The sequence below is a fragment of the Thunnus maccoyii genome, chromosome 19 (assembly GCF_910596095.1).
Source record: "Thunnus maccoyii chromosome 19, fThuMac1.1, whole genome shotgun sequence".
In the NCBI taxonomy this organism is placed as follows: Eukaryota; Metazoa; Chordata; class Actinopteri; order Scombriformes; family Scombridae; genus Thunnus; species Thunnus maccoyii.
The window spans coordinates 21,758,728-21,774,251 of record NC_056551.1 but is presented as its reverse complement, the minus strand read 5'-3'; the positions used below and the strand labels follow the sequence as shown (position 1 = coordinate 21,774,251).

General features: G+C 42.6%; 1 protein-coding gene across 2 annotated transcripts in view; it reads left to right on the top strand.

Moving 5' to 3' along the window:
* col5a1 (procollagen, type V, alpha 1) overlaps positions 1-15,524 on the top strand; it is a 75,062-nt gene that overhangs the window by 20,777 nt on the left and 38,761 nt on the right. For both annotated transcript variants that reach the window (XM_042394431.1, XM_042394430.1), the window contains exons 3-7: positions 2,254-2,467; positions 3,005-3,167; positions 13,711-13,842; positions 14,697-14,804; positions 14,994-15,413. In XM_042394431.1, coding sequence (XP_042250365.1) covers positions 2,254-2,467; positions 3,005-3,167; positions 13,711-13,842; positions 14,697-14,804; positions 14,994-15,413 — 1,037 coding nt within the window. The remainder of the gene's footprint in view (positions 1-2,253; positions 2,468-3,004; positions 3,168-13,710; positions 13,843-14,696; positions 14,805-14,993; positions 15,414-15,524) is intronic.

Genomic DNA, 15,524 nt, shown 5'->3' with positions numbered 1-15,524 from the left:
TCCCCACCACACCACCACCACCACCACCTCTCTTCTTTCCCACTTTGCTATGAGGTCCTGTGGAAAGAGCGAGGGGAAAGGGACACTGACACGAGAGAGTGCACATAATTTTTTTTCCACATCTCGTCCTCAATTTTGTAATTTTGTTAACCTCCTTCCTTCACCCTCCTCCTCCTCCTCCTCCTCCTCTCAGAGTTATGATTGAGACTCTCTCACGGCATCTCAGTCCTCATAGTAATGGCATGGAGGACAGTAACTTTGCTGTGTAAATGCTACTTAAAATTCAAATTCGCTCTCCAAAAATGCTACTTTAAATTTGAAAAATTGGTTATTCTCATTCCTTTACTTCCCCCCACTCCCTCTTCCTCTGTGCCATAGTGTCCCTTTCACTCCTCACCTGACCCTTGACCTCCACACAGACAGCCTGTCCTTAAACAGCGCTGAGTCATTGTCTCTACAATAGACGTGGCTTTTATGCAGCCGGATGTGGTGACAAATTCTCATCTGGTTCCTTTTCTCTCATATTTTTCAATCTCTTAACTCCATCCTTCTTTGTTTAATCATCAACAGTTTCATCCTCCTGACCACAGTTTTCATCTATCTGTATTCCTCACCAAACTCCTCCACATCATGTCCCGTCTCCGTCTTATGTTCTGTCTCGCCTGCTCTCTGCCTTACACCGTCCTGTCTAAGCATCTGTCAATTAAAGCAAATTCCTGACGGAGCACTCTGCCAAGGCATGTGCTCTCCGCATGATGTGATTTGATGCCTGGCATTAATGTAGGAATGATAGAAAAAGGCAGGAAGGCAAACAGACACCCAGATGCTGACTGGATGAAAAAAAAAATCAAAAGAAGAAAGGAGAAGATGAAAAGCTGATTATGGCAAAATTTGGTACTGGAGATTCTTTTCTCTTTTTTTTTCCACTATCTCCTCTTAACCTCAGGCTTCCACACCACATTCCTTCTAAGGCATCTTTTTCTCCAAAGGTTTTGATTGGCTATCTAAACCGTAGCCACTCCAATTTAAGGTTTTTCCAGCCTGTCTCCTATTATTCTGAAAATGGTGGCAGAATAAGGGGGTTTGATGGCTGCACAAGGTGCTACAAAACCGCTGCAACCACAAGCCCTGCCTCTCTTTTCCGGTCTTCTGGAAATCTCTGCACATAGTCTGCGCATACTGAGAAGCTTGGAACTGCTACTGGAACCCAAGTGGTTACTTTGCTTATGTTAAACATAATCCAGATAGTTGGTTTGTCATAACAATAGTGGTTTCAATAAAATTCAGATTTGCCTTTTCTGCCATTTTCGAAAATAAAAGATTAGGAAGCTTTGTGTGCCTCAAATGTAGTGTGACCTCCACATTAGAAAACAGCAGTCTCCTCAGATGGTTTGGAAAGCCCGCCCTTTTTTTCTGGGGTCCTGAGAATACCCCACTAAGGGAATCTGTCTGGCAGATGTGCCCCACTCTCTAGCAAAATGGAGGAAATAGTTGAGACTGCACATTGGAACCATGCAGATGGAGGCAAACATCTCCTTTTAATTTCCGTCTCTGCACCTTTCATGTTATGTTTAAATAACCTTTTATTTTATGTTGAAATAGCAAATTTATTGTCGGTATTTCCACCTCCATACATATGTAGCTCTAATTATTTCTCTTGTAAAAATTTTCGCTCCTATTTCCTCTTTTCCAACCCTCCCGCTGGAGCATCTCATCTCGTCTGTTAGATCGATCAGCTGTGAGACAAGAGAGAAGAAGTAGAGAGGAGGGGGTTTGAAGTATAGTTTGACAAACTCTCTCAGGATCACATGCTTTTGTCATTATGCTTCTCATCCTGTGCTGCGTTGGAAAAGCTCCACTTTGCACTTCTGCTTCTGACTTTTCTTTTTCCCTCTGACCGGCCTCCAGTCTGCCAGCCATCCCTTTCAGATTAATCCTATCTTGTTACATTTTGGGCGCTCCACAAATCTCTGGTGTTTCCTTGCTCAAAAGCCCATCTTCCCAATTCTTCCAATATAAATGATCTTTGCCTGTTGTTGTAACATTTCTTTCCACTAGAAGTAACAATAATAACTTTTACGCTGCCTCTTGACACCGAAGAGCGCTATCTGTCTCCTGAAATAATAATAATTTTACAACATCCTGAACACAAGCGCAGTATCTCATTACTCTTGTGATGGTGATTTGTTGCTTCTACTTATAACACTCCCAAAACTTTTCTCTCTGTGTCCTTCCCACCATCCGTCCCGCCAGGTGATACGTTCCCTGAGGACTTTTCCATCTTGACCACAGTGAAGCCTCGGAAGGGCAACCACTCCTTCCTGTTGTCTGTGTACAACGAACAGGGCATCCAGCAGCTCGGACTGGAAGTGGGTCGCTCTCCCATGTTCCTGTACGAGGACCACACAGGCAAACCCAGCCCAGAGGACTACCCCCTCTTCAGAGGAGTCAATCTAGCTGACGGAAAGTAGGTGCATTAGTTGTCGGCTCAACGGGACATCTATCAATCTCACGGCAATTGTACAGTACAGTTAAATAAACAAGTATCAGACTCTCTAATCAAAGTCCAGGCGGATGTGTTAGGCTTTGATGAAATGATTGTTGCATCTCCAGTTGGTTTAGTGTGTTGGCACATAAGCAGCACCTGAGCCAGGTGTCCCTTGTGCATTAGATTTGTCAGAACCTTGATAGTGTTAATTTGTGATATTGTACATTTAATCCCTTTCATTTCATGTGGTTCACAGTGTCTGTTTCTGCCTGCAGTCATATTTTAGAAGTCTATTTTTATCACCAAAAAAAGTGAGATTTAAGAAAAGAATAAAATGAGATTCTGTTTCACTCTAGAAAACAGAATGGGATGTATTTGAATTTGAATGAGAGGCCAAACACAAAAGGGGTCCTTAACCTGTTTGCAGTTTGTATGTATGCTTCATGTAACCCAGTAAGTGTGTGAATTAACACCAACCCCCCCCCCCCCACCCCCCAACCCCACCTCCCCTTCCAGGTGGCATCGAGTAGCCATCAGTGTGCACAAGCAGACCATCACCCTCATTCTGGACTGTAAAAAGAAGACCACCCAGAAGTTGCTCCGAAGCCCCCACCCCATCATCGATACCAAAGGAATTATAGTGTTTGGAACTAGAATACTTGATGAAGAAGTCTTTGAGGTAGGCATTATGTTGTAAATCCTAATCTGCATGTTTTTAATTGTATTGTTCCGTTATTTATGTAATTATTGGACCATTTAATGCGATTTGTGTGTCGGCTCAGTGACTGCCAAGTGACATTTTTTGCCAGATGCACCCTTGTGCCCATTTTGGTTCTTTTGTGACTCTGTATGAACTTGATTGCGACAAAGATGACTGAACTGCTTTATAGATTTGAGGATTGATGCGCTTTTGCATCTCCTGTTACACGCTATTTTCAAGGTCTGCATACCATTCCTTTTTTGCGTATGATACTTGACCAACTTGACTTTGATTTAAAGTCCTCAACCAAATGAGAATTTTCATTCTAACTACAGTATAGACACATGTGGTTGTGGTGAAGATGACGGTCATCCCCGATCCCCATTCTGCGTGCCACAGCATATAGAGCATGGATTGCGGTGGCAGCCACATCCTCTATAGATGGGAGGATTTAGCATGTGCGGGCCCCCACCATCTGATCCCCCAACCTCTGCCACCCACTCATACACACGCACACAATTGCAAGTTTAATTTAATTTAAGGTGCCAGATATTCCACATAAAAAAAACATAATGTCCGTCCAACTTTCATCATTGCATCTGTTGCTGGTGTCATAAAATGTTGCCTCATTGCGGCCAATAAGCAGTTAAAACCTATTTGTCATACCGTTGTATTTCCGTATGCGGTTCCATGTCTGGAGTCTTTGTCTGGATTGGTTGAAACGGTTTTGTTTACAGAGGTTCTTAACAAGCGGTGACACATTTTCATTAGTAGACAGAGGGTTTTACTTCTTCTTCCTTTCTCCTTTTTTTATGTGTATGAAAGCTTTGTGGCAGGAGATGAAAGATTAATGTTAATCTGACTAGTGACAGGAAGCCCTTTGGGTTTTATAATACCCAGAGACACCTGATACGCATCAACATAAAATACTTTTTGCTCTTACCTAGTGTGAAGAATTAGAATTAGTTTGGGTATTGCCTAAAACAAGCTTTTGTGTGGATATTTGCTTAAACATGACCCCTGTGAGGGACACAGAGACACACACACACATACACAGAAGCACACACACAGAGGCACAAGGCACAAGGAATAGTGTTGTCTTTGTCCCGTCAGAGTTGTGCTTGTTTAAAGGGGGATTAGTCTGTGAGGCTGAGGCCCTCAATAATAATTAGTAACAGAGGCTGACTGATGTGACTGATGCTGAGCCAGCTGACCTTTAACCTCACTGCTGCTCAACAGACAATAAGACAAAAATATGACATCACCCCCCCCCCCCCCTTCCACAATTCCTAAATTTGGTCTGCCAAGCCATAGGGGAGATAGATATATGATGGAGCATAAAACTTCACTTTTTGCCCTCATCCAAAACCATTAATTATAGCCTTGTAACCAAATCCAGATTTTTTTCTATATGTAATATCCACTGTAGTGTATATATATATATATATGTATATATATATATATTCCCCCATATGAGTGCAAGATATGGTTCATAGGTGAAGCTGGGAAGTACAACACTGTTATGTTTTGCACAAATTATATTCACATTTATAGAGAAATTGTTGACGTGAACTATTTAATGAGGCATAAATACAGATGGTTTTGGTATGTGTATGTCATAGCTATTATTTCTTCTAAGCCTAATAGCCAGTGGTAAATTCCTCCAGTTGCCAACAAGATGACTGCATTTATCCGGCACAGTTGTTTTATCGTTGCCTGTAGCATACTCATCATGAGATTGAGGTGATAGTGGAACAATTTAAACCCTACCCGGCTATCAAAGCCGCAGTAACAGTCCACTAGTTACCGTGGGAACAGACAGATATTTTGTGAGAGATGTTTAAAGCCCTCCTGCTGTGTGTCTGCCAGTTGGGAGACAGGACAGGCTCCAGTGCGTGCAGAAAATGGAAAATATGCCACATAGTTTCCAAATTATGCTCAGGCTGCGCTCTTTTCTCCCCTTACTCCCTTCTCCCCTCTGTGTAGTTTAGTCTGATCCTGTGTTGACTTTTGCCAGAGTCAGTTACCACCAAGAGTTGGTGAGCATGAAAACACAAAAAAACTTACTGGATTTCACCGGCAGACCAATTATTTCAGTTGACTCAAGACAGAGCTTACAATTGCCAGTCAATCCATTTAGAAAAGCCACACGTGAAAGAATAAATGAAGAGAAAGAACAAATCCAGTTTGGAGACATCAATTTAAGAGAGCTATTTTTGATTTGAACATTGATTTGATTGTCCTGTAGAAAAGAGGTAATCATTGTTTTAATAAATCAAACACATACTTAAATACAGAAGTGAGGAAGGACAGATAATCTGATTTATGATTCCTCTGAATTACACTGAATTATATGTTTCATCAGCCAGTGAGGTTCTCCAGCTTAGCCTGGGCTTTTTCTTTACATACAGCCAGTCAGGAGGCAAGTAGTACTTACTGTATGCTGAAGTGGTTTGTGGTTTGGTTTCTGACATGGTTATTGTGGTCACAGAGAGTGTCTACCCCTCTATAAGTACCATAATGTTATTTTTTTTCTTAGCAGCTTGCATAAGTGTACTGCAGCTGCGCCAGTAAAGACTGTGGAGGTAATTAGAGTGGTGATTATGTAAGAAGACAGGTATTTTATCACAAATTAAACAGTAATTACTCCTTTATAATGGCTGTAATGCACATATAAAAATCAATTATTAAGCGCCATTATCTTTATCAAAGTCCAGCTAATGACTTTAAGGGATGTTGTTTTTCTTCTTGACTGTAGAGCATGTGTGTATTTTTATCTCTGTTGTTCAGAAGGTAGGCCCTGTTTGACAGAGTCCATCTGTTGAACATGTCCCCTGATTTCCCTGTTCACTGTTATTTCCAAAGGAGTGTGCCAAGAAAAACCATGGATAATTTAATGCCCATCCCTTGGTTCTATGTAGAATTCGGTGAAATAAATGGCTGTGGTTGGTCTGAGGGATCACAAACAGGACAGATGGACCACTTGGCCTCACTCCGAAGTAACCCGCAGGGGACCTCGAGTGAATTGAAGCAGCCGAGGTGGAGCTGTGCAAACACAGCAGTTCTTGTCTGGCCTCCATTGTCCCAGCCAGAGCGGAGCTTAAGTGTCATCGTCCGGTTTGAACGTGGGTGATTGTATAGTGTCGTTTTTGTCAGAAAAACATCAATTTGGCATATTTTGTAGAGAGTAATTCAGAAGGAGGTTTCTGTGTCGAGAAAACAAGATACAATGTTCAGGATAGAGAGGGTGTGGAGGAGCCGGGAGCAGCAGGTTCGGGAATAGGAGCCAAAACTTTGGGTCACACTCTGGAAAGAATGAGGAGCTCTCTCCCCCCACTGATGTCAGTCTTGGGACAGCAGCCATACCACATGACATCATCCAGAGGTTTCCTTGGTATCCGCTGATAGGCTGTCTCAGACTAGTGGTCTGAATAACGGGGATGGATGTGCATGTGCGTGGGTGGGGGTTGATAAGTTATAGGGAGAAAAGGTAAGAAAGCGTGAGGAGCTTAAGAAGAAGAGGATTGAGTTTAAGATATATTGAATAGAGGATTACAGATGGAATGAGTGGGGGAGCTCAAGGCAATATATGATAAGAGTAAGGGAAGCAGTGCAAAGAGTTTGGAGGCCTTTAATAGTGCTGGGATGAAGTGTGTTGCATTGCCCCTGTGGTGCAACGAGAGCCAGGAAAAAGTAGTAAAAATATGCAACACATGAGCTTTATGCCCATTAAGAGCTTTAATATTATGATGGCATGATTAGTTTTACACATCCTGTGTCCTCTTCTTTACCTCAAGAGTTTTCTTCACTTATCCTGTCATTAACTCACCCCCCCTCCATATTTATTATTCACATGTTTCAGTCATCTAAGGTAAAGAAAGTATTAAGCTTTAGACGTACTCCTGATTTAGATTTTGAACAAAGTTGAGACCACTTTCCATATCTACATTTTCCAAATTCATAATCTGATTTAAGGCCATTTTGGCTTAATTTCCATGGTCATAGTAAAATTGGTTTGGCTGATGTCACGAGGCCTTCACTGTGCCTCTATTTTCTTATTTATCTGTTATTACAGAGCTAGAGCTACACTCAGTAGCTCGAGCAGAGCTTTTGTGGCTCCACATTTTAACACTTTGCACAAATGTACCTGGACTCTTTGATATTTTTTTTGTTGTAAAAGCACCTCAGGTCTAACATGGATGGTTGATGGATGGATACTGGCTTCTCTGATAGAGCCCCATTACATGAGACTTGGAAATATAGTTCCCTCCTCGGGCATTGATGACTAGTCTGGGATCTCAAGTTCCAAATAAACATGCAAATGCATTGAGGATGCATTGAGATTAGATCACTGAAGCCTACACTCTGAGGTGTTACTGTAAATTAGTCTTTGACCACCATTATCCAACCACTTAGGACTAGGACTGGACGTTGGATGTTTTTTTTTATATATGTATATATGATGTATATTTAATAATGATATAATGCTCAATTTACAGTTTCAAGGGTATTCTCCTTATGACAGAACCCTAAAGAAACCAGATTTATAGATTAGATTTATAGTATACAACAAATAGGAGACAAACATTCAACAGAACCAACATGGCTTTACATTAAACACTGAATATTGTTATCACTACGTTATCACTCCCCCTCCCCTGCGTCCTTAGCCACGTGACACCGGTGTCTGGTCAGCAACTCGCCGGCCTCCCGAACAGACGATTGTTGCCTCCTACCACCGTCTTTGGTCGTGATTTGGTCACCTTTTCTATGCACATCTGCATTATCTTGTCCAAAATACATGTCATGCTTCACTGTCAGAGCACACTACTTCCATACATGTCAGGCTTGTGGAAAGAGACGTAGATTTCGGTAGCCCCAGTGAAGATGGAGTTTCCACCATGGATGATTAAGAGAATTTCCCTAACTCATGTCAGATGTTTGCCTTTCGCCTCTTTATTCCTTCTGTTATTCCTTTACTGTGTCAGCAACCCCTAAAGTGTGCCTTCAGCACTTTTTTATGTAGATTTCAGCAAACGGGCCAAGTCAAACACTCAGAATCTACGTCTGTTAGGTGAGGCTAGCCACTCTGGTTTCCACTACCCCAAAAGAACAGGAAATAGGAATATGGCTGCCCGTAGTCCTTAGAGACATACGATTAAAATCTTATACAGAATGGAGTGTGATGGGGGCTGGGAAGATAATGGGGGGGAAGACCTAGAAGGTAAAAACAGGACAGTGGCAAAGAGGAGAGGGAATGGTTAAGGTGATGTGTAGTGGATAAGTGGGGTGGCAGACAGGCCTGTTGCTCTTGGCAGCTGCTCTGAGTGCTGGGATCTGGCTACAGTCTGGAGGGGAAAGCGTATGTGGGTGAAAAAGTACTTGATGTCTGGTAGAAGTTTAATTCTCTAAATTTGCTGAGTGGAATTTTTCTGTGGGTACAGTATGTCTATATGTGGTTTTTTTCCACATCTACATGTTGATTAATCGATTAGTTGATCGACAGAAAATTAATCAACTATTTTGATAATTCATTCATCGTTTTGAGGCCTTCTTTTAAGAAGAAATGCTAAAATTCTCTGGTTCCAGCTTCGTAAATTGATCAATAATGAAAATAATCTTTAGTTGCACACCTAATGTACAGGTATACACTACACAGTATGTTGTCTTTGTGGGTCTATTCGTTTCTGCGTCCTGGTGCAGTTGTGTGTGTGTGTCTGTGCTGATTTATGGCCCCTGTGCAGCAAGCTGTCCTCTGTAGTGTGTTGTTTGGTTTTTGTGGTCACGTTGGAGAATGTCCAGGCGCTGGGACTGTGAGTGTGCCGGTGTGCCGGTGTGGGCTGGCACTGGGACCAAGGCCTGGCTCTCAGCTCAGGGGTGACTGTGTAAATATGTTGTTAAAGTAACTTGCCTTAAAATGCAGCCAGACCTCCCAGAGTCTTATCCTGCTCTGTGGGAGCCGTCCCACCCATTTTTCCCTTACTGACATATGACAAGAAAAATTATAAAAAAAACTACAGTTTTTCTTCTTTAAGCTGCTGTCTTAGAGTTGTGTGAGGCATAAAAGGTAAACAGATCCATTATCAGGTGTCCCTGGGGTTATAGAGAAATAATGAGGATTGGTTTGTATTGTTTATTTCATGGTAAGCTGCTCTTTTCATGAGATGCTGAGCTTTACCCCCTTGAACTAATCAGCAGGGGGTCCCCTGACATCACCTCAAGACCTTACTCTAATCAAAATAAGCCTTTTTTTCGGGCGCCTTTCACCACATGCTTGAAGTATGTGTGCTTATGAGAGAGAAGGAGAAAGAATAGGAGGGGAGCATGTACGCCTGCAGTTCATTTTGTTAATTTTTAGTGGCTCGTTTAGCAAGAATTATTTGTCCAATATCCATCCCATGCATCATAATACAGAGTGGGGGAGTACAATGAACTCGGTCCACCCGGTATGATTGTGGGTCAGGTTCAGATGGAGACAGATGTTTGACTTTGTGCTCACTGGAGCACTCTCCTGCCACCACCTGGACATAACAAGAACATCCAGCGAGGATTAATGAGTGGAGGCCAAACAGGGTGAGGTTTGGGAATGAGAGCCAAAAAGTGGATTTTTTTTTTATTAAAATGCAAAAAGACAGAAGAGCAAATAGATGAATATATACATTTTTAAGTGTTATAGATCAGCGTGGCTTTGTGCTGATTCCATAATCAAGTTGTAAGCTGCAGCCCTGTTAAATCATGGGTTTATGTTTGTGTGTGTGCGTACGTCTTCAACAGTATCTTTAACACGAAGTATGTGAAGTGAGGCTGGCCATTGCTCACAGCCACAGGCAATGGCTTTTCCACCAGAGCTTGACATGAGGAGAGCACCGGCCAGGAGCAGAGTCATATTTCAGCAGAGTCTAGGGAGAAGCTGACAGCGGCAGGCCTGTTATTGTCTGAAAATTCTGCCTTAAGCACCACTCTGATGTGCCACATGATGCTCCAGAGTGAAAAATGTCACTATTCCCTCTCAAATAGGAAAGCTGATTGCATGTTTTATGTGGTTCCCTCAGGGATTTGGGTGTGATTCTATGATACCAAGGTTTTTTCCCCCCCCCCCCGTCCTGTGTGCTGTGTTTGGGTGTGGGACTGGTGGTGCTTGTGTGACTGCGCTTGCATGTGTTGCTGTACACTGTTATATGCTGAATCCCTGACTCTGCATATATAGTAGTTGCAGTGCAGCCTCCTGTCATCAAAATATAAGAAATAGCCCCCATACACAGGAATGGAGTAAATATCTCATGCTTTAATGGGCTGCTGGACTGAGTTGACCATTCAGAGCCAGAATACTAAATGAGAAACTTGGCATTAGCATACAGCTGGGGCACAGTATAGGAATATTTACTGCTTCCCTACATCTGTAAAACAGCAGCTTATATAACATTTGGCACCGCAATCTGTCGAGTGACGTGTGGTGAAAAGAGCAGCTCTGGCTCAAAGAAAGGAAATCAGAACCAGCTTTAGTGGTTGTCACGGTGGATCAAGACTTTGACAATAGTTTGACTGTGAAGGTGTGCAGCTTTTGTGGAAACGCATGCCTTTGATATCAACACAGAAACAAGATATATGATGGAGGAGATGATGAAAAGAAAATAATTAATGAAAGCAAGCATCTGGATGTAGCTTTTCAAATACTGAATGTTTTGCATGTATTTGCTGTGTGGTTTATATCTGATCAGAGTCAGAAAGGGACAAAAGTGTGCATGTCCAAATAATTATAAATAATTACTGTTATTATATATTATTATTTGTATAAAATTGTGGCTACACATTCTCTGAAAACAGGTGTATATATAATGACTTCTGTAGCTCTGTAGGATCTGTCAAGTCTGTGAAAACAACTCTTAATGATGTCATAGTGATGTCATTGATGTTATCTTGGATTGGGTGTGGAGTCTACATATTTAGAACAAAAAGTATGCGTTACACAGTAGTGTGCAGGTTTCTAGATGTCAGCATTCACCAGGCAGGGAGGGTCCCATGAAGATATGCTATGAAGTTGCATTATGGGAGGATCCAGTGTTTTTGGAGCTTGGCCCCATTACCAGAAACTAGAAGTGAGGATATTTCAGCCTCTGTCTGCTGCATGGATTTCAACCTTTCTTTATTCCCTAGATTTGGGGGCAGATGGAAGTGCACTTTAAATTGCCAAAGTGCACCTCTAAGAAAAAAAAAAAAAGCTCTATTTTCTTTGCTGGTCCATCTGCAGTTGGTTTTATGCAGTGCTCAGTGTCTGGCTTCCCTTTTTTAAGTCCAGAACTTTAAACACAGAACAAAACTTCAGACGGCTGGAACGGGTATTGCTGAATGGTCCAACACGACTGAGCACAGCTCAACTCAGGTCCATATTCCCTATCCAGCTTCTCCTCACTCTTTTTCCTCTTCTACACGCCTTTGGCTATATAGTTACTATAATCAAATGCATCCATCAGTTTTCCAGCCTCAATAAGACCCTAATAACAGCACAATTTCTTTTCCAGGCATGCACATGCTTCTTTCTTTCTCTGTGTACATGCCACACATCATTAAACACATTCTGCCACGGTGTTTCTCAGTGCTGCGAGGAGGCTCTCATTTCCACTTAGGTGTATGATTAATTATCTCATCTTGGTAAAATTAGGATCACACCACTAGTGGTCAGGATCCACTCTGACATTCCTTTTGCTGAGCTGGAGAAAAAGAGTGTAGAGAAAAAGAAAAAGGAAAGCAGAAGAATGGCATGTGAATAGGAAGGCAGTTGCAACGCTCCAGACAGCACGGCTGTTTTGTTGTACAGAGGGCTTATTCCTCATTGAATGTGACCTCATTTCAAACACTGAATTCCCATCATCCCCTTTCAGCGCAGCTGTGACACACGGCCTTGCCAGAATAAGGGAGAGACAGACTGTCAAAACGATAGCAAGGCTCCTAAAGGATCCCAACTTTAGACAAATGGCTCAGGGGTAGCCATTTGAAAGTTTCCTGGGAGCTCAGAGTTCATAGCTGGGGGAGCTGTGTAATGGCTACTCCAGTCCTTCTGTCTTGGAGGAAGTATTGGGATTTGTTTTTCTGCATCCACCATAAACCCCAGTGATAACATAAGCCAAGGACAGAGCAGGAAACATCATCTTGTGGAGAGTTTTGCAAGGATTATTAAAGGATTCGAGAACGGGAGTTGTGTGTGGTATGTTCCACTGTTGCAGTGGGATTGGTGCTCCTCAGTGAACTGTCACTGGTTAGACCACAAATACAATCCATTTATGTTTGTCAGAATAGAGAGCTATCCGTGAAGAATTTCAGCTGGAAAGACATGTTGAGGGATTTCAGACTTTTGGCAATAGGACATAATTAAAAACACTTCATCCTCTGTGACAGTCTGTTCCCATAGTTCGCCTCATGATTCTCATACCCCCAGAAAATATATTTGTTTCAGCTAGGTTGACACTGTATTTGATTGATGCGCAATGACATCACTAGATTTGGAAGTGTAATCGGGACATGTTTGGATAGACAGTAAAGCGTTTTAGTGCCATATGCATTCTACTCAGAAACATGTGGCAAACACACACACACACACACACCCAGCTCCCGATCTAGCCTGGGGATCCTTCAGAGCCATTCTCTTGTTCTTGTTCTCTCTTGCTCTTTTTCTTTTTCATCAATCTCATCTGTTGTCTCTCTTTTGTGAGTTTTTTCTCTGTCTTTAAATATCCCACTTCTGCTACTGTTCCACTAACACCAACACCCCCCCCCCCCCCCACTCCTGCTCCCACCCCCCCCCTCCCACCCCCACCACACCACGACTCAGCTACATACAAACACCCCTTTAAGGCTCAGGTCCGATCTGTAACTGCAGGTCTGCTCATGTTCTCCATGTCGCACATGCTAAGTAGATTCATATGTCTTACACAATCATCAGCTCAAAAGCAAAGTCACTCTTGTCTCATTCAGATCTGGGGCAATTACTTACAGTATGTCTGCTGTTCAAAATCATTCATCTTGTTAAAGATGCACTTTTGTGTGTGTTTGTGTGTGTGTGTGAGAGAGAGAGAGAGATAGAGAGAGAGAGAGAGAGAGAGCCTGTGGTTGTGTCTGTTTGTTTGTACAGTATTATTGTCCATAGACACATGAAGTCAGTTGTTCCATGTTCGCTTGTACCAGACTGTTTCCTGTTAAGCTTTTTTGTCTCACACTCCGGTGCTCAACGCTGATGTGAAATGACATCCTTGGACCCCAGACAAAGTTCTTCATCACTTAGTCACCCTTAGACTCCCCTGCCTTGACCTAGTTTTAGGACTGCCTGTTCTGCATTTGATAATGCGGCGCACAGATGTTCTCTCTCATCTATATTTGTTTATATGCTTTAATTTTTCCTCATGGGTCACCGAGCGTGAGATCGCCTTTTCCGTCGCTGTCAATTGTTTGCTTGTTTATTTACTGTACATGCGCGACTTGTAGCTGTGTTAAGTGGGTCTCATGACTTCCTGTTTCTTGTGGTTTCCAGGGAGACATCCAGCAGCTAATGATTGTAGCAGACCATCGTGCTGCCTATGACTACTGTGAGCACTACAGCCCTGATTGTGAAGTGCCAATGCCGGATCAGCCTCAGAACCAGGACCCCAACACAGACGAATATGTGAGTATCATTTTATCTTCAACTTTTATTTTTTTAACCGTTCTCTCTTACATGTTCCTGTTGACTCACGCTCACAATCAACTAATTACTAGAGGTACTCTCTACATGTTTGGTGTATGTTTGCACACTATTCTGGACATTTTATCACATTGTAGAAACCATTAAGAAAGCTCAAAGTAACCTAATGGCTGACCTTACTCAAGGAAGTTAATTTCCCTTAATCCATAAATGTCCCTAATACTCAAATCAGATCTTGGTTGGATCCTGTGCTGAAAAGAGCGTCTTGGCTTATACAGGAGAGCTGCACTCTGCCAGAGGGAAGTGCTGACTAGGAAGAACAGGGTTATCAGGCTATGCAGTTAGTTAATAATGTCCAGGAATGAAGTGGTGCCTGCCTAAGCCTGCATCCCTGCACCATGCCGTTTTTCCGCACTGAATACCAATACTGTGTGCATGCTAATTAACAGTGAGTCTAATTGTTACAAGATGAACAGGAAGCTCTTCCTCTTGACATTTTCCTTTGCCCTGGGTATGCCTACAAGGTGCATTACAAAAACTTGACCTTATTTTTACAAAAAAAGACATGTGACAGATTAATTTAGAAAGCAGTGGAAGAGTAATTTGTCATTCAGTGGTAACAAGTTGCAACAGGGAGATCCAGCATGAGGTTTCCGCCAATAGAAGGCATTCCTGTGTGCTTCTGATCGATGGCCAGTCTTTCACACATACTGTACATCTGCCAGCAACAGCGTAGTGGATCATATTTAAGAATCATGTTTTTAATAATTGATAGTTATTCTTTCTCTCTCAATCACAATCTCACTCAATGTCAATGCGATGTTTCTCTCCATTAGAACACAGAGGAGGACAGCTACTATTATGAATACCCTTACTATGAGGACTCGGATGGCAAGCCTTATGACGCATCCCCTGATGCTGAGGAAACAACCAGGAAAGAAAAGGTAGTCTATTGATATACAAATCTGATGCATACTAGTCTAAATCTTGCTTTCAAATGGACTCTCCATTAATCTTCCCAAATACATTATCATAATTTCAAGTGATAAACCTAAGGGCTATGCTAGAATTTTTGCTGATCAGCGCTTTCCAAAATAGGCTGCACCAATGACAACACTCTCTATGCCTTACAGGTGACAGATGGAGACAGTGTGGTGACCACAGTGGAGGAGGCGTTGAGGGGTAGTGGTACCGGCGGCAAAGTGTCCACCTCCAGCTCATCCTCCTCTGGTGCATCTTCCAGCTCATCCAGCAGCTCTTCAGCGAGCTCTTCAGGTACTGCCACCGGTGGAGGGGATGCCTACGGAGAGGACACCTCCCCTTACGACAGCTACGACACCTATGGTAACTACGAGACCTACTACGACGAGTCTACAGCTGCACCTGATGGTGACTCCTCTCGACGGGTCACCATCACCAACGTTGGCACCGGGGGTAGGCTTGACATGGGAGCAGTGGGGAAGATTGACTTGGGTACGGGAACTGGAGTCGAAAGCAGGGTCGTCACCGGTGGAGAAGGAAGTTCAATAACCATCATCGGCAATAAAACATCAGTAGGTTGACATGAATCACACTGACATCCTTACCTAATTGCTGTTGGTGTGACCTGTAAGTTTAATAGATATATTGGCAAGCTGTTAAAAATAATTTACTCTTTACTGCAT